Source organism: Eretmochelys imbricata, chromosome 1 (genome assembly GCF_965152235.1).
Source record: "Eretmochelys imbricata isolate rEreImb1 chromosome 1, rEreImb1.hap1, whole genome shotgun sequence".
NCBI classification, from domain to species: Eukaryota; Metazoa; Chordata; order Testudines; family Cheloniidae; genus Eretmochelys; species Eretmochelys imbricata.
In genome coordinates, this window is record NC_135572.1 from 242,507,524 (window position 1) to 242,530,671 (window position 23,148).

At 48.3% G+C, this 23,148-nt stretch overlaps 1 protein-coding gene across 3 annotated transcripts in view; it reads right to left on the bottom strand.

Annotated features, from left to right (window-relative positions):
* The window catches only part of PYROXD1 (pyridine nucleotide-disulphide oxidoreductase domain 1), a 40,983-nt gene extending 26,310 nt beyond the window's left edge, over positions 1 to 14,673 (bottom strand). For 2 of the 3 annotated variants that reach the window (XM_077826556.1, XM_077826547.1), the window contains exons 1-2: positions 14,573 to 14,673; positions 1,363 to 1,443 (exon numbers count right to left, since the gene is read on the bottom strand). In XM_077826556.1, the coding sequence (XP_077682682.1) occupies positions 1,363 to 1,443; positions 14,573 to 14,650 (159 nt within the window). In that variant the 5' untranslated portion in view covers positions 14,651 to 14,673. The remainder of the gene's footprint in view (positions 1 to 1,362; positions 1,444 to 14,572) is intronic. The other variant, XM_077826566.1, reaches the window with a different exon arrangement.
* Between the last annotated feature and the right edge of the window lie 8,475 nt (positions 14,674 to 23,148).

The following is a 23,148-nucleotide window of genomic DNA, read 5'->3' on the forward strand; positions in this document are numbered from 1 at the left end:
AAGTTCTATTATTATAAGTGGGGCTGGTAGAACCGTCTATTATTAAGGTAGCCTTATGCTTTCCATTTAAGAGGTTTCCCCCTCCTCCCCTCTCCTGCTGGTAATAGCTCATCTTAAGTGATCACTCTCTTAATAGTGTGTATGGTAACACCCATTGTTTCATGTTCTCTGTGCATATAAATCTCCCCACTGTATTTTCCACTGAATGCATCCGATGAAGTGAGCTCACGAAAGCTTATGCTCAAATAAAATCTGTTAGTCTCTAAGGTGCCACAAGTACTCCTTTTCTTTTTGCTAATACAGACTAACACGGCCGCTACTCTGAAACCTATCATTTTAAGACTGTTTCCAATTACTTATAACTTTGCAAAACTAAATTCATTTGGGCTGCAACAATCCATGCAGGGCCTTAGCCTAAATTTATTTGGAAAATTTTTAGCCAGTTCAGTTGTTTTTAAGAACAAGGCTAGAAAAAAAATATGCTGTTCTGCCCACGTTAAAAAATTCTGGTGACCTTCTTTTTGAACAGATCTATGACCCCTATGCTGTGAGCAGGGACTTGAAATTCGGCAGGGGGTGGCCTTTGTGTCAGGGATATGCATTTTGCTGTGAAAACATGCCCAAATTTGGCCAAGTGATAAAAGTGAATGAAAAATCCCAGTTCATACATGTATTCAGGAGAGACTTCTTAGAGATCCACAGCTAAAATCTCTGAAGATTCCATCTTCACTGAGCATGCTTGAGTCTTTCACAGCTCCTAGCGCAGACTGGTCTAACATTCATGCCATCTCCACACAGCAACTGAGCATAATCCATTCTCTCATAGCTCCTACCTGTGACCAAAATCTGCATAATCTATTCCCACAAAGCAACTGAGTATGCTCCAGCCCAGGGCTAGGGGGTGAAGTCAGACTTTCCCTGTCATGACTGCTCCGAGCTGGGGTGCGCGGTCTCCGCTGTTAGCTTCTTCCTCCACGCTGCCCTGGTGCCATCTGATTCAAATGCAGAGGAGGCAAAAGCCAGACCAGGGGGTGGGAAAGTAGTAGATTGGGAAAGGAGTCTGGTGAGACTGCGCCTAGAAGAGCACAGGGGAGAGAAACTGAGACTGGCTGGGCACAGAGATGGTGACACGGAGCCAGGATGGGGGAATGGAGTCTGAGATTGGGAGCTCGAGAAGGAAGCTGGAATAGGTCGGACAAGCAGACTGGGACTGGGAGCCAGGGAGAGAGGGGGAAAAGGGCAAGAGACTGAAACCATATGCATAAGCATTTGCAGAGTCAGGCCCTAAATTATCTCCACTGAGTAAATGCTTTAGTAACTTTTATAGACGTCTACACACAACAAAAATTACGACTCTCTTACCTGTCTGAAATTTGTTACTGCTTTTATAACTGGAGAAGCAGTTACTAAGACAATATCTTCTGATGGAAATTCTGTAGCCAGCTTGGAAAGAAAGAGAGAACATGATGAGTGAACACAGCTGTCAGTGGAATCTGACTTTAAATAAGACAATAACAGTACAAAAAAACCCAAAAGTTATCATATTAAGGATTTTAGTCTTGTAAAACCCAGAGACGTAGGCAAATATTACCTCCATTTTACAGAAGGGTAAACTTAGCTTGGGTGATATAATGGAAGTGAACCTGACTCCCAGGTCCAGGGTTTTATTTATTTACAGACATTTCCATAAGACTCACATCATGGCATGAATGCCTAACCACAAGGCGATCCTTCATACCATCACACTAGCCAAATTGGGAGGTGTAAAGTCACACAAACTGAGATCTGAAGAGCCCGTATGCATGGAGTCCAATTATTAGTGGGCAGTGGTAACTCAGTTAAACACTTTTGACAGTAGAAAGAACGGTGAATACCTGGAATCTGAGTGAGTTTTATGAAAAATGGATTAATCTTTGGCTAATTATGGATTTTTTGATGTACTGGTTATATAATTAAGCTGTTTAAAAATTCATGTTTTGGTTATTTTTGCCAGGGAGAGCCTCACTGCCTTCTGTAGTCCCTCTAGCAGAAAGATACAATCACAGATCTGGTTTAAATTTCCATACATCATTGTTTCCGTAACACAGGGTCCAAGAATATGATCTTTGGGTAAGTGAAATGGCAAGTTTTTAAATTAAAGTACTTTAAAGTGGTAACAGCAAGTTTGTGCATTCATCTGAAACACAGATTTTTAATTTGATGACAAAGCCTGTGCCGCAGCAAGAATGTGGCCTGTTACAAAGAGAGGGAGAGGCACATGGGCTTGCTTACGTTGGGGACAGTTCCCTTAGCAAGGAACCCCGATGTTCAGATCTCACCTCTTCTAAGTGCAGTATAAATTCTCATGCAATTCACTACGTTTATTATTGACTAAGGGCAGGTAGGGTTGAAAGGGATAATTTTAAATTGTTGGATGCTAAGTAATTTTATTTTAAAGATTACTACAATTATTTAGTTTCAAGAAATAAAAAATGGTGGGCCAACTCTTATTATTTGTTTCTCTTACTGTCAACTTAGCGGTGTGGCTCCCAATATTTAGTCACAGGTACGTTAAGGGCTCCATGAGCAAGACTAAGCAAAATAATCACGGTTATTAACCAGCGATATTTTAATATTAAAAAAAAGGAAATATTAAACACCACAAATGACCAAACACAAATGATAAACCGGTTACTTCCATTACAACTTCTTCTGTATGTCTCTTTGTAGAGAGCTTTTGACAGGAATCACACTTTTAAGAGAAAACAGCCTCTGGTGGATACTTTTGTCCTGGTAAGATAAGACTCAAGTATTTGGTTTCCCAAAATTATTGTGCATCCACTGTTTAGATACCTACGAACGTTTTATAATTTAGTCTCATGGAAGGTGGACTTGTTGGGTATTAATAAACAAACAACCAGTTTATAGTTCGCAAAGCAGGCAATCCTAACCACATCCTATGAAATAAGAAAAATTAAATCAATCAGAAAAAGCCAGTTAAGGAGCTGTCTTGAGACAGGCCAATTAACCAACATTAAGAATATTAAATCACACTATTTCTTGGGCCTTGTCTACACTACACAGTTTTGTTGACAAAAGTCAGATTTCATAGACAAAACACTGGCGGTATACATACTGAAATGCTCCTCCCGTGGATGCAACTCTCCTGCTATGCTGACCTAATAAAACCATCTCAACAAGCAACATAGAGCTTTTTTGCGATGTAGTTAGAGCAACACAGCGGCAGTGTAGACAACTTACTTGGTTATGTCACCCTAATCGGCCTCCAGAAAGTGTCCCACAATACCCATCATGACTGCTCTGGTCAGCAGTTTGAACTCTGCTGCCCTGAAGATACATAGATATGCACTCCTTCCCCATTTAAAGGCCCAGGAAATTTTGAAATTCCTCTTCCTGTTTGCTCGGCATGCACAGTTCAAACAGCTGACCATGCCAGCTTTACGCAACAGATGCGCACCCATGTGGAACACACTGGAGCTGTTGGATCTGCTGAATATATGGGGAGAGGAAGCTGTGCAGTCACAGCTTTGTACCAACTGTAGGAATTTCAATACCTACAGGCTGATTGCTATTGGCATGCAGGAGAAGGGGCACACAAGGGACACGCAGCAGCGTCATGCTAAAATCAAGGAGCTGAGACAGTCGTACCAGAAGGCAAGGGAGGCCAACCGTCGCTCTGGTGGAGGGCCAAAGATATGCTGCTTCTGTAAGGAGCTGCATGCCATTCTCAGCGGCGACCCCATCTCCACCGCCAAGAGCCCCATGGATACTTCGGGGGCACAGAGGCAGCGGCCAGAAGACTCAACTTCAGGGAGGAAGTGGTGGAGGACGATGTGGAGCACAAGGCAGGGTCATCAAGTGGCACAGTGAGTCAGCACCTCTTTTCCACTCTGGAAGGGTTTAGCTAATCCGAGCACTCTGACTTTGGCGAGGATGCAGGAGAGGGGAGCTCTGGTAAGTACTCATTTTGCTTTCATACTGCATGGTGACAGGAGATTGATCTCTGATGTAGTTTGTTATATGGTAGAGGTGGGATAAGGAACAGAAATTAACAACAGAGCCTGTCCATCTACATAGTGGGGCCACAGCAGAAAAGTTTTTTCATGTACATGGGGATGTCTCTGGAATCCTCCATAGCGATCTCTAGAAAACTTTCCTGTAAGTACTCTGCAAGGTTCCTTGCCAGTGCTCCTTCGTTTCTACCCCCACTCTAGGAAACTTTGCAGCGCCACCCGACAACTATTTCTGCAGGAACCAGAGTGGCACACAGGCAAGCAGCATACAGAGCCGGTCTGAAACTACATGCAGGAGATGCTCCCTTGCATCCTGAATTACCACGAGGAGTTAGATATCGGGTTCAATTACCCTTGCCTGTGCAAAAGGGTACCAGTATTCGGAATAGGCTCACTAGCCGCTAATAGTAACCCCTTCGAAAAGCATCCTTTGTATTTTCTTGTCCTTTCCTCCCCTCCCACCGCGAACTCACCATAATTGGGACTCGCGGCCACCTGCGTGCTATCCAAAGGACAGTGAGAAAGAGGTGTGTGTAACTTTTGTGATTCATGTCTGTGAGCGCACTCACAATGCCATCTCTGTTCATTGTTTCTTTGCCTTCTGCACATGTGCCCTTAAGAACACACTCCTCCACACTGGCAGAGCACCTCCATCAGATAAGGCAACCCAGGAGGAATAAGGAGGATATGTTTCAAGAAGTGCTGCAGTCAACAGATGTAGCACATAGTGAAACAATTAATGAAAGACTGAGGCTGGATAGCCAGGAAGGGACACAGGCAGGAGCAGATGATAAACCTCCTGGAGGACCAGACAGAGATGTTGAAGTCCCTCAGAGCAATCAGAGCAAAATCTGAGCAAATCCATGCCTGACTCCCCCTCCAGCCTCTACAGAACTTGCCCTACTTGGTCCTTGCCCTCCCGCAACTCCCCTACCACAGTTATTGCATGTTTCCGGTCTCTCACAGTAACCTGTGCAAGCCATGCTTGGGGAATGGTTTTCCAATGAAAACTGGAATTACACCCAGCTATGAGAGCCCTAACCGCAAGACTGTTTTGATTTCTATGTTCCCTGTTTGTCCAAAAGTTTGTGTTTTATCCCGTTATTAAACTTGAGTCTTAATAAGATGAGTCTTTGTGACATATATACATCACTCACTGCTAACGCTGAAACCACAGAGGCTATAGGTAGGAATATTTGCTCCTTGCAGTAAATGCTCCAGAAGCAAGCACTACCAGGGAAAGTAAACATTGCCTGGCTGCATGTATCACAGACAGACATATTACTAACAATCATTGTCAAAAGCTCCTTTAATACCTCCCTGATTTGAATAGCCTCCCGTTGCACCCTTCTGATTGCCCTTCTATCTGGCTGTTCAAAATCAGCAGCCAGTTGATCAGCCTCAGTGGCCCACCCCGGGGAAACTTTTTTCCCTTCAATTCACAATTATGGAGAGTACAGCAGGCCGCAATGACCATCAGAATATTTTCCTTATTGAGGTGTAACTGGAAAAAAGACAGCACCAGTGACCTTTTAATTGGCCAAAGGCACATGCAATGGTCATTCAGCACCTGCTAAGCCTATTGTTGAATTGCTCCTTGCTGCTGTCTAGGTTTTTGGTGTAAGGCTTCATGAGCCACGGGAGCAAGGGGTATGCAGGATGTCCAAGGATCACTATGGGCATTTGCATATTCCCCACTGGAACCTTCTGGTCTGGAAAGAAAGTCCCAGCATGCAGCTTTCTATATAGTCCAGTGTTCTGAAAGATGCATACATCATGCACTTTCCCTGACCACCCCGCACTGATGTCAGTGAAATGGCTCCGGTGATCCACCAGCACCACCAAGACCATGGAGAAGTAGCCCTTTTGGTGGATGTACTCTGTTGCAAGATGATCGGGGATATGTGTTCTATTGCCTCGCCGCAGTTAGGGAATCCCGTTACCTCAAAGCCACCAATTATTTCCTGGACATTATCAAAAGTCACAGTCCTTCGTAGCAGGAGGCGATTAATGGCCCTGCACACTTGCATCAGTGCAGCCCCCACGGTGGACTTTCCAACTCCAAACTGATTCGCAGCTGATTGGTAGCAGTCTGGAGTTGCCAACTTCCAAACAGCAATTGCACTTGCTTTTCCGCAGTCAGAGCAACTCTCATTCTGGTATTCTTGAGCTGTAGTGCTGGGGCGAGCTCCGCACACAGTTCCAGAAAGGTGACTTTGCGCATCCGAAAGTTCTGCGGCCACTGCTCATCATCCCATACGTGCATCACAATGCGATCCTGCCACTCGGTGCTTGTTTCCCAATCTGAATATCGATGGTCCACTGTGGCAAGCTGGTCTGTGAATGCCAGCAGCAATCTTGAATTATTTATTTCCATGGCAGACAGCAGGGCAAGCATCACCAGCTCACTCTGTTTCGCAGCTCATGAAATACTGCAGGACTAGCTGCATTGTGTTCATAACGCTCATCACTAGAATGATCAGCAGCTCAGGATCCATGCTGTCAGGCACAGATGGCAAGCACACAGTTTACAAGGGCTGTTGAAAAATGGCACAAAATGAAGTAGGAAGTCCATGGAATGATGGGATGGAAAGAAATGCATCACAGAACGGCGAGCACATCACCATGATGCACAGTGATCCGTTCCCAGAGCTCCCAGCAGCAGAGGGTGACAAAGGATGGTGAGTTGCACAGTGGGATAGCTACCCACAATGCAAAGCTCTCTGTTGATGCAAGAGCAATGACTGAGGATGTGCTCAGCCATCACAAGGAGCGTTGTGTGGACATGCTCCACCGATGTTATTAAAGCATCTTACGATTGTAGACAAAACTTAAGTCAACTTAACTCTGCAGTGTAGATATGGCCTTGGTTTACCAATGTTTAGCCCCATCTTTTCTCCATTAATACATGGTCCAACCATTTTGTATTTATCAGGAGAAACTGTTAGTATTTTAAATAATAACAGCATTTCAATCTTCCAACAAAATCATTACAAGAATTGTGAATCTAATCCTTTGGCAAAGTCGTAGTTAACTTTGTCTCGTGAATTCATGCTGAAGTTTTGGGAAGGTTTTCCTTGGGTTGGTAGGTTTCTTCTTGAGTCTTCTCTATTTTTCTTGTTTGCATGTGGCACCTTGCTTGTGGAGATGGACAGGATGAGCTGTGGAATGATTGCTGTCTAACCAGACTAGCGGATGGAAGCATCTGAGGTGCTCACTTCAGAGTCTTTTATACCATTCACCTTCCTATTTTCAAGAAATTATAGGAAAACACATCTATTTCAGGCTCATTTAGACTCAACTTGCTTGCCATCACTCTCATTAGCTTTGTGAATTCAGAGCTGGCTTAAGTGGCATTTTCAGCTCCTGAATATGCACTGCTTAATAAATACATAACGTTTATTTAATTACAGGTTTCAGAGTAACAGCCGTGTTAGTCTGTATTCGCAAAAAGAAAAGGAGTACTTGTGGCACCTTAGAGACTAAGGTTAGTCTCTAAGGTGCCACAAGTACTCCTTTTCTTTTTATTTAATTGCCTTTGTTTTTCTTGTGGCAGGAAAGATCCAGATAACTTTTAAAGTTAAAACTAACTCCTGCTTTTTATTCAGCCCATTTTCTGAGATATTCTTTCAATTTTATTAGAGTTCCACAGGAAATGAAATTCTGTTTTCAAAAAGTCCAAACACTCCTGTTCTTTATACAAAAGTTTTTAGTTCTTAAAACAGTCTTTTACAATTAAATAACTCTTACAAATTCTTTTGCTTCAATAATTAAAAGATGTTGACTCTACATGACAATTTTTGGAGCAATGATTTTCTTGTCTTCTTGAGCGGGATGAGACTTTGCATGTACATTGCCAGGAATTAATTAATTCCCCATTAATATAAATATTTTATATGTAAATGGTCTCTTACATTAAAAGAGAAAGAATAAGTTAAGAATTACTTAGACAAGTTAGATGATTTCAAATCTGACGAAATACATCTTAGAATACTTAAGAAACTATCTGAAGAGATCTCTGAGCCATTAATGATTATGTCTGAGAACAGGACGGGAGAGATCCTAGAGGACTGGAAAAGAGCAAATATAGTACCTACCTATAAAAAGGGGAATAAGGACAACCCAGAGAATTACAGACCAGTCAGTTTAACTTTGGTACTCAGAAAGTTAATGAAGCAAATAATCAAAACAAACAATCAGTTTGAAAGCAACTAGAAGATAATAAAAACATAAAAATGGTCATTCTGGATCAGACCAATGGACTATCTAGACCAGTATCCTGTCTTCTGACAGTGGTCGCTGCCAGGTGCTTCAGAGGGAATGAAGCGAACAAGGCAATTGGCAAGTCTCATCCTGTCCCAGCTTCTGGAAGTCAGAGACTTAGGGTCACCCAGAGAATGGGGCTGCATCCCTGATCATCTTCCTAATAGCCATGGATGGACCTATCCTCCATGAACTCATCTATTTCTTTTTTGAACCCACCTACACTTTTGGCCTTCACATCTCCTGGCAACGAGTTCCACATACTGACTGTGTGTTATATGCAAAAGTACTTCCTTGTGTTAGTTTTAAACCTGCTGCCTATTAATTTCATTGGGTGATGCCTTGTTCTTGTGTTATATGAAGCGTTAAATAACACTTCCTTTTTCACTTTCTCCACACCATTTGTGATTTTACATATCTATCTTATCTCCCTTAGTCATCTCTTTTCTAAGCTGAACAGTGCCAACCTTTCTACTCTCTCCCTATATGGAAGTTGTTCCATACCCCTAATCATTTTTATTGTCTTTCTCTGAACTTTTTCCAATTCTAATATCTTTCTGAGATGGGGAGATCAGAACTGCACACAGTATTCAAGGTGTGGCTGTACCATGGATTTATATAGTGGCATTATGATATTTTCTGTCTTATTTTCTAACCCTTTCCTCAGGGTAACTTTTTTTTTTTTTTAAACTGCTGCTGCACAATGAGTAGATGTTTTCAGAGAGGTGATAAGTAACAGTCAACCTGGATTTGTCAATAACAAATCATATCAAACCAACCTACTATCCTTTTTTGAGAAGGTAACAAGCCTTGCATATGGGAGAAAGCTGTAGATGTTTATATCTGAACTTTAGTAAGGCTTTTGATACTGTCTCACGTGATGTTCTGATAAACAAAGTAGGGAAATATAGCCTAGATAAACTTATAATAAGGTGGGTGCAGAACTGGTTGGAAAACCATACTCAGAAAGTAATAGTCAATGGTTCAGAGTCAAGCTGGAGGAGCATATAGAGTGGGGTCCTGTAGGGCCCTGTCCTAGATCCCACACTATTCAATATATTCATAAAATGATTTGGATAACGGCATAGAGGGTACACTTATAAAGTGTGTGTACAATACCAAGCTGGGAGGAGCTGCAAGTGCTTTTGAGGATAGGATTAGAATTTAAAATCATTTTGACAAACTGGAAAAAATTATCTGAAACAAACAGGATGAAATTTAGGAAGGTCAAATTCAAAGTACTACACTTAGACAGGAATAATCAACTGCACAAGTACAAAATAGGAAATGACTGGTAAGAGTACTGCAGAAAAGGATCTGGGGGCTACAGTAGATCATAAAATTAATATGAGTCAACAATAAAAAACACCATAGCAAAAAAAGCAAAATCATTTTGGGACACAAGTGTGGGGGCAGTATGAACAGCTGTGGGGGTGCACAAGCGAGGGAGACTGTGTGCACAGCTGTGTAGAGGGTGCACAGATGGGCTGTGCACAGATGGGTGGGAGGGTATGGATAACAGTGGGGGTTGCACAGATGGAGGAGGGCTGTATGCACATCTGTGGGTTTGCTCAGATGGGGTCTGTACACTGGTGACGGAGGATGTGTGCACGGCCGAGGCGGGTGCCCGGAGGAGAGAGGGGCTGCGTGCACGGCCGAGGCGGGTGCCCGGAGGAGAGAGGGGCGTGTACAGGTGAGAGGGGCCGTGTGTGCGGCTGAGGGGGTGCCCGGAGGAAGGGGGGTGTAGAGGTGAGAGGGGCCGTGTGCACGGCCAAAGGGGGTGCCCAGGGAAAGGGGCGCGTACAGGTGAGAGGGGCTGTGTGCGCGGCTGAGGGGGTGCCCGGAGGAAGAGGGGTGTAGAGGTGAGAGGGGCCACGTGCACGGTCGAGGGGGGTGCCCAGAGGAAGGGGCCTGTACAGGTGAGAGGGACTGTGTGCGCAGCCGAGGCGGGTGCCCAGGGGAAGGGGGGTGTAAAGGTGAGAGGTGCTGGGTGCACGGCCGAGGGGGGTGCCCAGGGGAAGGGGGGTGTACAGGTGAGAGGGGCTGCGTGCACAGCCAAGGGGGTTGCACAAAGGAAGGAGGGTGCAGTGGGGAAAGGGGTTGCGTGCACGGCCGAGAGGGGTGCCCAGAGGAAGGGGCGTGTACAAGTGAGAGGGGCTGTGTGTGCGGCTGAGGGGGTGCCCGGAGGAAGGGGGGTGTAGAGGTGAGAAGGGCCGTGTGCGCGGCCGAAGGGGGTGCCCAGGAGAAGGGGGGTGTAGAGGTGAGAAGGGCCGTGTGCACGGCCGAAGGGGGTGCCCAGGAGAAGGGGGGTGTAGAGGTGAGAGGGGCCGTGTGCACGGCCGAAGGGGGTGCCCAGGGGAAGGGGGAGTAGAGGTGAGAGGGGCCGTGTGCACGGCTGAGGGGGGTGCCCAGGGGAAGGGGGGTTTAGAGGTGAGAAGGGCCATGTGCACGGCTGAGGCAGGTGCCCAGGGGAAGGGGGGTTTAGAGGTGAGAAGGGCTGTGTGCACGGCTGAGGGGGGTGCCAGGGGGAGGGGGGTGTAGAGGTGAGAGGGGTACCCAGGGGAAGGGGGGTTTAGAGGTGAGAAGGGCCGCGTGCACGGCCGAAGGGGGTGCCCAGGAAAAGGGGGGTTTAGAGGTGAGAAGGGCTGTGTGCACGGCTGAGAGGGGTGCCCAGGAGAAGGGGGGTTTAGAGGTGAGAAGGGCTGTGTGCACGGCTGAGAGGGGTGCCCAGGAGAAGGGGGGTGTAGAGGTGAGAGGGGCCATGTGCACGGCTGAGGGGGGTGCCCAGGGAAAGGGGGGTGTAGAGGTGAGAGGGGCCGTGTGCACGGCTGAGGGGGGTGCCCAGGGAAAGGGGGGTGTAGAGGTGAGAGGGGCTGTGTGCACGGCCGAGGGGGGTGCCCAGGGGAAGGGGGAGTAGAGGTGAGAGGGGCCGTGTGCACGGCTGAGGGGGGTGCCCAGGGGAAGGGGGGTTTAGAGGTGAGAAGGGCCGTGTGCACGGCTGAGGCAGGTGCCCAGGGGAAGGGGGAGTAGAGGTGAGAGGGGCTGTGTGCACGGCTGAGGGGGGTGCCAGGGGGAGGGGGGTGTAGAGGTGAGAGGGGTGCCCAGGGGAAGGGGGGTTTAGAGGTGAGAAGGGCCGCGTGCACGGCCGAAGGGGGTGCCCAGGAAAAGGGGGGTTTAGAGGTGAGAAGGGCTGTGTGCACGGCTGAGGGGGGTGCCCAGGAGAAGGGGGGTGTAGAGGTGAGAGGGGCCGTGTGCACGGCTGAGGGGGGTGCCCAGGAGAATGGGGGTGTAGAGGTGAGAGGGGCCGTGTGCACGGCTGAGAGGGGTGCCCAGGAGAATGGGGGTGTAGAGGTGAGAGGGGCCGTGTGCACGGCTGAGAGGGGTGCCCAGGGAAAGGGGGGTGTAGAGGTGAGAGGGGCCGTGTGCACGGCTGAGGGGGGTGCCCAGGAGAAGGGGGGTGTAGAGGTGAGAGGGGCCGTGTGCACGGCTGAGGGGGGTGCCCAGGAGAAGGGGGGTGTAGAGGTGAGAGGGGCCGTGTGCACGGCTGAAGGGGGTGGCCAGGGGAAGGGGGGTGTAGAGGTGAGAGGGGCTGTGTGCACGGCTGAGGGGGGTGCCAGGGGGATGGGGTGTAGAATTGAGAGGGGCCGCGTGCACGGCTGAGGGGGGTGCCCAGGGGAAGGGGGGTGTAGAGGTGAGAGGGGCCGTGTGCACGGCTGAGGGGGGTGCCAGGGGAAGGGGGGTGTAGAGGTGAGAGGGGCCGTGTGCACGGCTGAAGGGGGTGGCCAGGGGAAGGGGGGTGTAGAGGTGAGAGGGGCTGTGTGCACGGCTGAGGGGGGTGCCAGGGGGAGGGGGTGTAGAATTGAGAGGGGCCGCGTGCACGGCTGAGGGGGGTGCCCAGGGGAAGGGGGGTGTAGAGGTGAGAGGGGCCGTGTGCACGGCTGAGAGGGGTGCCCAGGGGAAGGGGGGTGTAGAGGTGAGAGGGGCCGTGTGCACGGCTGAGGGGGGTGCCCAGGAGAATGGGGGTGTAGAGGTGAGAGGGGCCGTGTGCACGGCTGAGAGGGGTGCCCAGGAGAATGGGGGTGTAGAGGTGAGAGGGGCCGTGTGCACGGCTGAGAGGGGTGCCCAGGGAAAGGGGGGTGTAGAGGTGAGAGGGGCCGTGTGCACGGCTGAGGGGGGTGCCCAGGAGAAGGGGGGTGTAGAGGTGAGAGGGGCCGTGTGCACGGCTGAGGGGGGTGCCCAGGAGAAGGGGGGTGTAGAGGTGAGAGGGGCCGTGTGCACGGCTGAGGGGGGTGGCCAGGGGAAGGGGGGTGTAGAGGTGAGAGGGGCTGTGTGCACGGCTGAGGGGGGTGCCAGGGGGAGGGGGTGTAGAATTGAGAGGGGCCGCGTGCACGGCTGAGGGGGGTGCCCAGGGGAAGGGGGGTGTAGAGGTGAGAGGGGCCGTGTGCACGGCTGAGGGGGGTGCCAGGGGGAGGGGGTGTAGAATTGAGAGGGGCCGTGTGCACGGCTGAGGGGGGTGCCCAGGGGAAGGTGGGTGTAGAATTGAGAGGGGCCGTGTGCACGGCTGAGGGGGGTGCCCAGGGGAAGGGGGGTGTAGAGGTGAGAGGGGCTGTGTGCACGGCTGAGGGGGGTGCCCAGGGGAAGGGGGGTGTAGAGGTGAGAGGGGCCGTGTGCACGGCTGAGGGGGGTGCCCAGGGGAAGGGGGGTGTAGAGGTGAGAGGGGCCGTGTGCACGGCTGAGGGGGGTGGCCAGGGGAAGGGGGGTGTAGAGGTGAGAGGGGCTGTGTGCACGGCTGAGGGGGGTGCCAGGGGGAGGGGGTGTAGAATTGAGAGGGGCCGCGTGCACGGCTGAGGGGGGTGCCCAGGGGAAGGGGGGTGTAGAGGTGAGAGGGGCCGTGTGCACGGCTGAGGGGGGTGCCAGGGGGAGGGGGTGTAGAATTGAGAGGGGCCGTGTGCACGGCTGAGGGGGGTGCCCAGGGGAAGGTGGGTGTAGAATTGAGAGGGGCCGTGTGCACGGCTGAGGGGGGTGCCCAGGGGAAGGGGGGTGTAGAGGTGAGAGGGGCCGTGTGCACGGCTGAGGGGGGTGCCCAGGGGAAGGGGGGTGTAGAGGTGAGAGGGGCCGTGTGCACGGCTGAGGGGGGTGCCCAGGGGAAGGGGGGTGTAGAGGTGAGAGGGGCCGTGTGCACGGCTGAGGGGGGTGCCCAGGGGAAGGGGGGTGTAGAGGTGAGAGGGGCTGTGTGCACGGCTGAGGGGGGTGCCCAGGGGAAGGGGGGTGTAGAGGTGAGAGGGGCCGTGTGCACGGCTGAGGGGGGTGCCAGGGGGAGGGGGTGTAGAATTGAGAGGGGCCGTGTGCACGGCTGAGGGGGGTGCCCAGGGGAAGGTGGGTGTAGAATTGAGAGGGGCCGTGTGCACGGCTGAGGGGGGTGCCCAGGGGAAGGGGGGTGTAGAGGTGAGAGGGGCCGTGTGCACGGCTGAGGGGGGTGCCCAGGGGAAGGGGGGTGTAGAGGTGAGAGGGGCTGTGTGCACGGCTGAGGGGGGTGCCCAGGGGAAGGGGGGTGTAGAGGTGAGAGGGGCCGTGTGCACGGCTGAGGGGGGTGCCAGGGGGAGGGGGTGTAGAATTGAGAGGGGCCGTGTGCACGGCTGAGGGGGGTGCCCAGGGGAAGGGGGGTGTAGAGGTGAGAGGGGCTGTGTGCACGGCTGAGGGGGGTGCCCAGGGGAAGGGGGGTGTAGAGGTGAGAGGGGCCGTGTGCACGGCTGAGGGGGGTGCCCAGGGGAAGGGGGGTGTAGAGGTGAGAGGGGCCGTGTGCACGGCTGAGGGGGGTGCCCAGGGGAAGGGGGGTGTAGAGGTGAGAGGGGCTGTGTGCACGGCTGAGGGGGGTGCCCAGGGGAAGGGGGGTGTAGAGGTGAGAGGGGCCGTGTGCACGGCTGAGGGGGGTGCCCAGGGGAAGGGGGGTGTAGAGGTGAGAGGGGCCGTGTGCACGGCTGAGGGGGGTGCCCAGGGGAAGGGGGAGTAGAGGTGAGAGGGGCCGCGTGCACGGCTGAGGCGGGTGCCAGGGGGAGGGGGTGTAGAATTGAGAGGGGCCGTGTGCACGGCTGAGGGGGGTGCCCAGGGGAAGGGGGAGTAGAGGTGAGAGGGGCCGCGTGCACGGCTGAGGCGGGTGCCAGGGGGAGGGGGGTGTAGAATTGAGAGGGGCCGCGTGCACGGCTGAGGGGGGTGGAAGGGTGTCGCGCGCGCCGCACTGACTGGCCGGTTGGGGGCCCGGGGAAAGGGTTGGGTGTCGCTCGCGGAGCGGTACCTACCCGCTCGGCGCAGGTGACTCCTGCAATCCCCCCTCCCACCACCACAAACCGGCCCCGCACAGGGACGGGAGCCGCCATTTCGACGCCTGGATCTAGCAATAACAGTGGGAGGGGGAAGTTCTAGGTACGGTGCGCGGCGGAGCTCAAACTTTGTCCCTTCGCGTTACGTGACGTTGACGGCAGTTTGGAGGCGGAGCCCGCTGCGGGGGGTAGGGTCAGGCGTGAGCGAGGGCCGGGGTTCGAGGCTGGAGTCTGCTGAATCCTGCCCCGGAACGGCGTCAGAGGCAACGCTCCCCCGTTGTTTGCAGCGCGGGCAGGGTCACAGTAGTTTCAACCCCGGGAGTTAAAAAATGCCCATGAGTCACCCCACTCCCAAAATAATCCTGAGACCTAAAAAACCCCCAGTCACCCCATGTATCTAATGTGGGGCTTTTGCCTTCTGGTTTTCAACCCATTGAAGCTCCGGTGTCCACCTCCACAGCCTTGAGCACGAGAAAGAAAGAAAAGCGGAGGGAGAGACGTATGCACCCACAGGACCCCAGGGGTATTCAAGAAAGAAAAGTGAGGCTGCTCAGGAAAATATCAACTGTCATGAGACTAGTGATCAAACCACAAGAAACAGCAACCCCCCACCACTCCGGCTGGGTTGCCTGTAATACGCCTGACAAAGTAGCAGGCCCCTCTTGTATCTCCAGATTGAGTGAAAATGTTTATGTGATACAAAAGCACTGCTTAAAAAGTGTCACTGCTGCCCCATACTGGGGAAAACCAGGCCTCTGTTATTGACATTTTTGGTCTCTACAGGAAACTAACTGATACCCTCCTAATTGTGTTTATCAACTTGATATTACTGGATAGGCTTGACAAAGCCCTGGCTGGGATGATTTAGTTGGGGATTGGTCCTGATTTGAGCAGGGGGTTGGACTAGATGACCTCCTGAGGTCCCTTCCAACCCCGATATTCTATGACTCAGCTTCCTTGTCAGTCAGCAAAATCCAGCCAAGCTATATACCAATTGTGCTATGTGTAGAAGAGATACTGAATTAATCATGTTTGCCCCATTTTGTCAAGAGAGCCTTAAAAGGCCCTGTAATAAATAAGGCTGAAGTTGATTACATCTTAATAGCTCATCAAAAAATTAATCATCTGATCTGGGCCCAGCCCAGGAATAAGGCTGCTGCAGTATGCCTGAGGGCTGAGGCCAGTATGTCTATAGGCTCTGCTGGAGGGATAAATCAGAGCACCTGAGTGAGCAACCCTGGTCTGACTGTGGGTTTGCCTCACCTAGTGCTACTAAATATACAATTTAGTTCTTCATGTACTTCTAAGAAGAAATGGCCATAAATAGCCAGAGAGTGATCTTGTGTTTTCAAGAGAACATATTTTGTCTTTATCTACATTAGGCGAGCACCTTCCAAATGGTAATAGACGAGGTCTTTGTTCTAAGGAAACTCTTGTTTGATTATTTAAAACTGGAGGAAGACATTCTGTTTACATCCCTCTCAGGCCTGGATTCCACTGCATACATCTGATGAAGTGAGTTTTAGCCCACGAAAGCTTATGCCCAAATAAATTTGTTAGTCTCTAAAGGTACCACAAGTACTCCTCGGTTTTTTTACTTAAAAATTAGATACAGTGCTCAGGGCTGTGAAAAATGTTGTGCTCTGAGCATGATTCATAGGTCGACTTAACCCCCACTTTTGATGCAGATAGGTTGATAGAAGAATAATTTCATCAATCTAGCTACTGCTTCTCAGAAGGGGGGATTAACTACATTGACAAAAAAAACCTCTTCCATCGATATAGGAAGTGTCTGCCCTACAGTGGCGAATATGCAGCACATTAGCTGGGCTGCTGTAGTGCTTGTAGTGTAGATATGCAGTGGGGTTTGTCTTCACTAGAAAATTAGCTTGTGTTGGACCATGACCTTGAAATGTCATGTTAATGAACATGACATTAAATATGACTTTGTATTCAATGTAGATGGGGCAAGACTTGACACTATGCCAGCTGCTCATGACTTGTCCTACTGGAACCAGAGGTTTAATTGCAAACAGCTGATAGGATACAGTTTGTCCCTGTCTACACTGACAGCAAGTTTTGTTTAACATCACGTTAGTTGCTGTGACTCTTTAAGATTTGTCATGTTCTAACACCAGCCCTTCCTTAGGATCTGTCTAGACTAGGAAAAATGGTGTTGGTTTGTTTTTTTAAAAATCAAGTTAGCTAATACAAGTTAACTAATATTATTTGACACTCCACTTAGCACCTACTGTAAATACAGTTTAACACCTTTAAAATCATGTTAGCTGTTGTACCCATCTGAAATTACATGTCATGCAAGTGGTTCCACATAGGTATAAGTGTCTGTTCACTGCATCACACTGCAGGATTGGAATTTACATTTGTAAAGTGCTTTGGGATCTTAGCAGATACAATGTACTATATAAATGTTTGATGTAAAATACTTATTACTACTCTTTAGTGACTAGACCAGCTGGCTCTGACAGTTACTTGGTCTTTCGTAGACTAGAATAAAAAGTATATTATTAGAACGTGAATGTGTTTTAACGTGTTTGAAAAGTCTAGTATAGACAAGGCACATTAACTTTAACATGTGATTAAATGGTTGAATTAAAGCCTGGAGGGAAGCCTTATTTTTAATTCGACCAGCTCAGCATGTATTGAAATATGCACTGCCTTGTCTACACTAGACTTTTCAAATGTTAGTTCATGCATAGGCAACGACTCGGTGGGTGCTCCAGGGCTGAAGCATCCCTGGGGAAAAAATGGTGTGTGCTGAGCACCCACTGGCAACCATCTCCCCTCTCCCAGCACCTCCCAGCCACCGGCACCCCTTCAAACAGCGCCTTCCCCTCCCTCCCAGCGCCTCCCACCTGCCAAGGATCAGCTGTTCCACAGCATGCAGGAGGCACTGGGGAGTCAGGGGGAGCAGCAAGGACTGGTCACGCTCGGGGGAGGGGGCAGAACGAGGACGGGAAGAGGTGGGGAAGGGGTGGGGGCATAGGGGAAGGGTTGGAATGGGGGCGGGGCCTTGAGCAGATCCGGCAGAGTTGAGCACCCCCCGGCACATTAGAAAGTCAGCACCTCTGAGTTCATTTAATAACTAACATGTTCTAGCATCTACCTTTAAATGCTAGTCTATACTAGGCTCCTTCCCAAACAGATTTCCTGTGAGTAGGGTGACCAGACAGCAAGTGTGAAAAATCGGGACGGGGATAGAGGGTAATAGGAGCCGATATAAGAAAAAGACCCAAAAATTGGGACTGTCCCTATAAAATCGGGACATCTGGTCACCTTACCTGTGAGAGATACCAGTGACATGCATTTCATCACCCAGATACTGAAACTATCTAGCGACTGATGCATTTTCAGACGTCAGGAAATTAGTCTTGGTCTTGGAAGCAGTGACTACCTGCTGGTTGTTAGTAATAAATATTTTTTTGTTTTGACTTTGTCGTTTTTAAGAAGTAACATTTTTTTCCAGTGCTGTAGGTAATTTCGCAATCCAGACAATTGCTGGCAATTTTGGTCATAAACTAAATGCTGTCTTCCATACACAGTCTGTCCTACAGTAATTACCTGAATAAATGACCTAACCTAAATAATGCAATAAATTGGATAGGCTTGTGTCATCAGATATAAATACACTTCCCACATTTTTATCACTGGCATATGACAGCAAGATGAAAAGAAATTTTCTTTTCTCTTTTAACTTGGTGTATTTGCTCATGCATGTTAACTGTTTCATTACTGTCACCATTTACAAAATTGGTTGAATAAAGACTTTACTAAACTATCTGGACCAAAATCAGACCTGGTGAAAATGGGTTCAACACCATGGGCATCAATGGAATTGCACACACTCACACTATAACTGAATCTGGCCCCTAATCGACAGCAACCGTGAAAGATTAATGTAGCTCGATGAGCATATTTCCATATTAATAATGTTTTTATAAAAGTATTTAAAAACAATTCTTTAAACAATTTCATGAGTTTAGCGTCAGTCTCAGCATTGATTGTAAACAAACAGAAATTCACTGTACCACCCCACCCAGGCACATGGGATGGAGAGGGTGTGGTGCCAGAAGAGTAAACAGCATCCAGTAAAGAGGTGCAGCAGCAGATGAATTCTCCACATGCCCTGGGGAGCTCTGGAAGGCACTCTGCCTTACAGTACTCCCTGGGGTAGGGTGTCAGTGCACCATCTTCAGTGAAGGGCTTTGCCTAATAGTCATGATCTAACCATAAGAGTGAAATGTAATAGCCCTATTCAGAGAGGGCCAAATCCTGGCTCTAGTGAACAGGTTAATTGGGAGGTGAACTGGGAAGATCTACAAGGGAAATGGGAAGAAATCCACCTCAACATACCACAGAGTGGCTGCAAAGCCCCTACAGGTTTTGTGCCCTTAGTTTGCGGGAAGGAATGACTAGCAGATACATATAGACACAGATGATCCACTAGCCCTGCTCCAATTCTGTACCATCTACTAAAACGCCTCTACAGTGAACCTCTGGAGAACACAGCTACATGATACAAGGTAGTCCACATCCCTTGCATGGGGTTCTGCAATCTTGGATCCCTTCCCCATACTTGCTGTAGTGGTAGCAAGGCACTTCATCTGAGTCAGGGCCCTCCATGGCTGAAGAGGAGACAGCAACATTCATCCAGGAATATGAGTAATGCACCACTCATGAATCTATAAAGTAAGGTTCCAGGATTGTCACTCTGTCTGTGTGTCACTCTGAAGCCTAGAATGTCTGTTGAGTCAGTGTGAAGTGATGGACACACCTACAAGCATGGTTGAGAGCTCTTTTTGTCTAGAATATCACCAGGTTCAATCACCATTGTGATTTATGGTCTGTTACGATCCAATTTTTAAGTTCTCAGCCATTTTCAGCTTTTATACACTTTACAAATTAGCCCTGTGTAACATCACATGCTTTCAGCTAATAATGAATTAATCTCCAGCTCATGACAATAAAACTGCTATAGCACCATACATTATCATAAATTTCTCTCTCTTCCCTTCCTCATGCAGGTAGAAAGATTGTTCAGAGAGAAAAAGCAGTGGTAAAAAAGGATCTTCCACCCATTGTGGCATGATGAAGAGGAACTGAAAATTATTTTGTATTTGAGGACCCTTTGGAAGAGGGCCAGAGAAGTGATAATGGCATTAAAACAGCATAAAATGTTACATATGCTGAGATTCCAAGAAGAAATTCCTTGTCAGTTAACACTTGGATCACTTAAAGGACAGAGGATGTAATATTTTCAAGCTGGCTAACATGAATGACTTTTAAAAATATGATCTCGCTTCTGGCTATTTATTAGTCTGCCTGGAATTTAAAATAGACTAGTTTGCTGTACTGTAATTTCAATGCTCTGTTAAACACTTTAAATGTTTTAGCTTGTTTTGATATGTCCTGAAACATAATAACCAGTGATTGTTTGATTCTTTGTTTTCAAGAAGATTAACCCTCTGAGTTTTTTTGCTAGGAAACATCTGTCTGATGGATATTATAATTTTGCTTGACACATTAGACTTGCAAAGAAATTAACAGATAGATCATTAAACACCAGCCAAACAAATGTTTAATCTTGTCATAATAATTTCATTAGTTACAAGTAAAGCAGTTAGCAAACAAGATTCCATGATTGATGGGTGAAAACAACTTGCCCACATTCTGATCTCATTTACATAGGTGTAAATATAGATTTCTTTCAGAGAAGACAATGGAGTTACCCTTGGTTTGCCCTAGTGATGCTGTAATTCGTCCTTTAACCTCAATTTTATTTTATTTTAAATAAGAAGACTGAAAAATGTAAGCCTCCTTACCGATGTTAAACAGTATCTTTCTCCATGAGTACATTCATTGAAAGAGGCAAAATGTATTCATCAGTCAGTTAGGGATTGTTTGTGCTCTTTAGGCACAACTCTGCTTTGGGGGTGGTACAGAGCTTCACTGCCTTAGAGGAAGCACCCAGGAGACTTTTTGCCATAGGGAGCTATCATTCCTCCTGCAGCTTCCCCGTTGAGCAGGAGAAGCCTGTGTGACAGCAATCATCTTGGAGATACACTGGGGATTGAAACAGGGACATCCCAGGGCTAAAACTGTGAGCCACTTTAGCTTGAATTAAAAAGCCAAGGCTCTCTAAGTGGAGCTGTAACAGAGCCATATCTTCTGCAGCTTGGGCACAGAGGGGGACCTATAAGTAACACACACTCACTAGTAGTTTAGGCATGCACATTGCTACTACCCCTTTGTGAGGTGCAACATGCTCCCCTCATCTGGGTGGCTGGTAGCTCTGTTGGCTTGCATCTGAGGGTGGAGTCATGACTTTGCCTACTCAATATCCCATTGTCATACACCTCTGGAGCAGTTGTGAGAACAGGAGAAACTCCTTACACCCTATAATGTTCACCTGTGTAAAGGTCAGGCAGAATCTGGCCATTAGTATTTTTAATCATGCCTCACAAGCCAATCCTTCTGGATCCTTAGGTATTTTTGCTGCTCACCAAGTTGTCAACATCTACCCAGAACCAAATGCAGAGTTCTTGTATCAACAGGTGGGGGAACTTGACGGGGCTGGTGGTGAAAGGGGGACAGTCCCAGCATCAAGGGAGGGAGACACTTGCAAAGGGACAATAGGTAGCTTTTCCCCCTCGGAGTCTCGGGCACCCATTGGCCAGGTGGTGTAGAGAGGTACTGATTGGCCAGCATTCCCCAGCTCCCCAGATTTAACCTGGGGGCTAAAAGGCTCCTCTTTTGGCTCCATTCCCCACCCTGCAGCACCCTCTGTCCCTCTCATAGGGGGAAGAGTGGTAGGAGTCAAAGAGAACTGAGTCCTGGGGGGCAGGCTAAGGAGAGTTTACCCCATGGTATGGGTTATCTGGAAAGGAGCCTTGTAACTCTGGTGCTAGTTATGGGTTATATGGCAACTCCCGCACTGGAACCAATTAAATGCCTGGCATAGGAGAGTGTGGGTGATGGGTGAGTAGCACCCCTCCCCTGTGTTAAAGTTTAATGAAAGTTGTGGCCTGTGGCTTAATTCCATGCATGTGTCTGTCCTCATTTTGCCGCTGTGTCTACATCAAGTTGAATCGGGCAATCTAAGCTATTTTTCCATTCTTGGAGTTGGATGTAATACTCTCCTGTCATTCTCACTCCATGATTTGTGTGGTTAAGCTTTCCTTTCATCTGAAACGTTCTGAAGTGGAGATGACATCATTTATCATTGCACAGAGAAGCACCCTGACAGTTCTATTTTGTTACCTCATCATCAGACCACAGTGGTGTCACTTCACGTTAATTGTGCCTGTCCATGACAGTCCAAATTAGTCCTGCTGGTAAAATTTACAGTATCGGGGGTTCTGACATTGTTCTGTTTGCCAGCCATTGTCTTCTATTTGACACTCTTTCTATACGTGGATGGAGTGTGATTGCTGTGCAGCAGCAAGGCCTGAACCACGTCAAGCAAGGGGCCATCTAAGCAAATTGACTGGCTTGTAATTCAGCCAGGGAAAGTGATTTGCTTTCAGGAAACAACATTTTTATTTCTTTTCATTTTATATAGCTTTGGTTTCTATGTGAATTTCCCCCCCTCATCATCATCTAGATTGTAAGTGGCATCTCTCCTGATGCCTTCCTATTGAACTGGGCACTTAGAAGTCATGCTTTCAGAACAAATAGTCTGTCTGAACTAGTTTCCTAAAATTCTGTTCTCTTTAAAGCATGTAGAAATACTTTAGTTTGAAGATGGATAAATTATAAACAATTGAACAAGCCCTTCTTGTGGGCCCAATCCTGCTCATTGGAAGTGGAGAGCATGCCGCATTTCACCTTTGGAGATGAAGTTGATTTTTTAAGAAAATGTTTTGTTTAATTGTATTGCTCCTGAGAGGTGCTAAATTGAATGTCATGGAAACTAAAAATGTCTATTCACAGAACAGGTAAGGCATGGGTAGCAGCAGCATATGCTTCATCACAATAACCTGCCAATGTGCCTTACCTCCGACCTAGAATAACCGCCTCTTTAGTCTTCATAATCATTTAGTAGAGCTATGCAAAAATCAGAATTTCCATCCCACAGGAAATTCCAATAGTTCAACATTTGTTTTTGCCCCAAATTGTGAAGAAAAGTTGAAATATCAAAAAATGTTCATGTAGCAAAAAGTTCTGAAAATTTTCAATTTGGAGGTGTCAAAATGATTTGTTTCAACATTTTCCATTGAAATGAAACATTCCAACATTCCCTAAATTAAAACATTTCATTTGGGTGTGTTGAACCAAATAAAATTTTTTAATTTCCAGGCAGTTAGATATTAAGCTGTATGTTCCTCAGTGCCACATGGGAGTTGTTGTTCAAGTGCTTCATTCCCTCATTCTTCCCTATAAGCCAGGCTTCCTGGCAGAATTATGTTTTGAATGTTGCACTGCAGAGTGTTTTACTTCCAGGATGCACCATGTGGCTTGGTCAGAGGGGAGGCTGTAATGCATCATGGGAGATGTAGGCAGGCCAAAGAGCCTGGTTCATAGGAAGGAATACA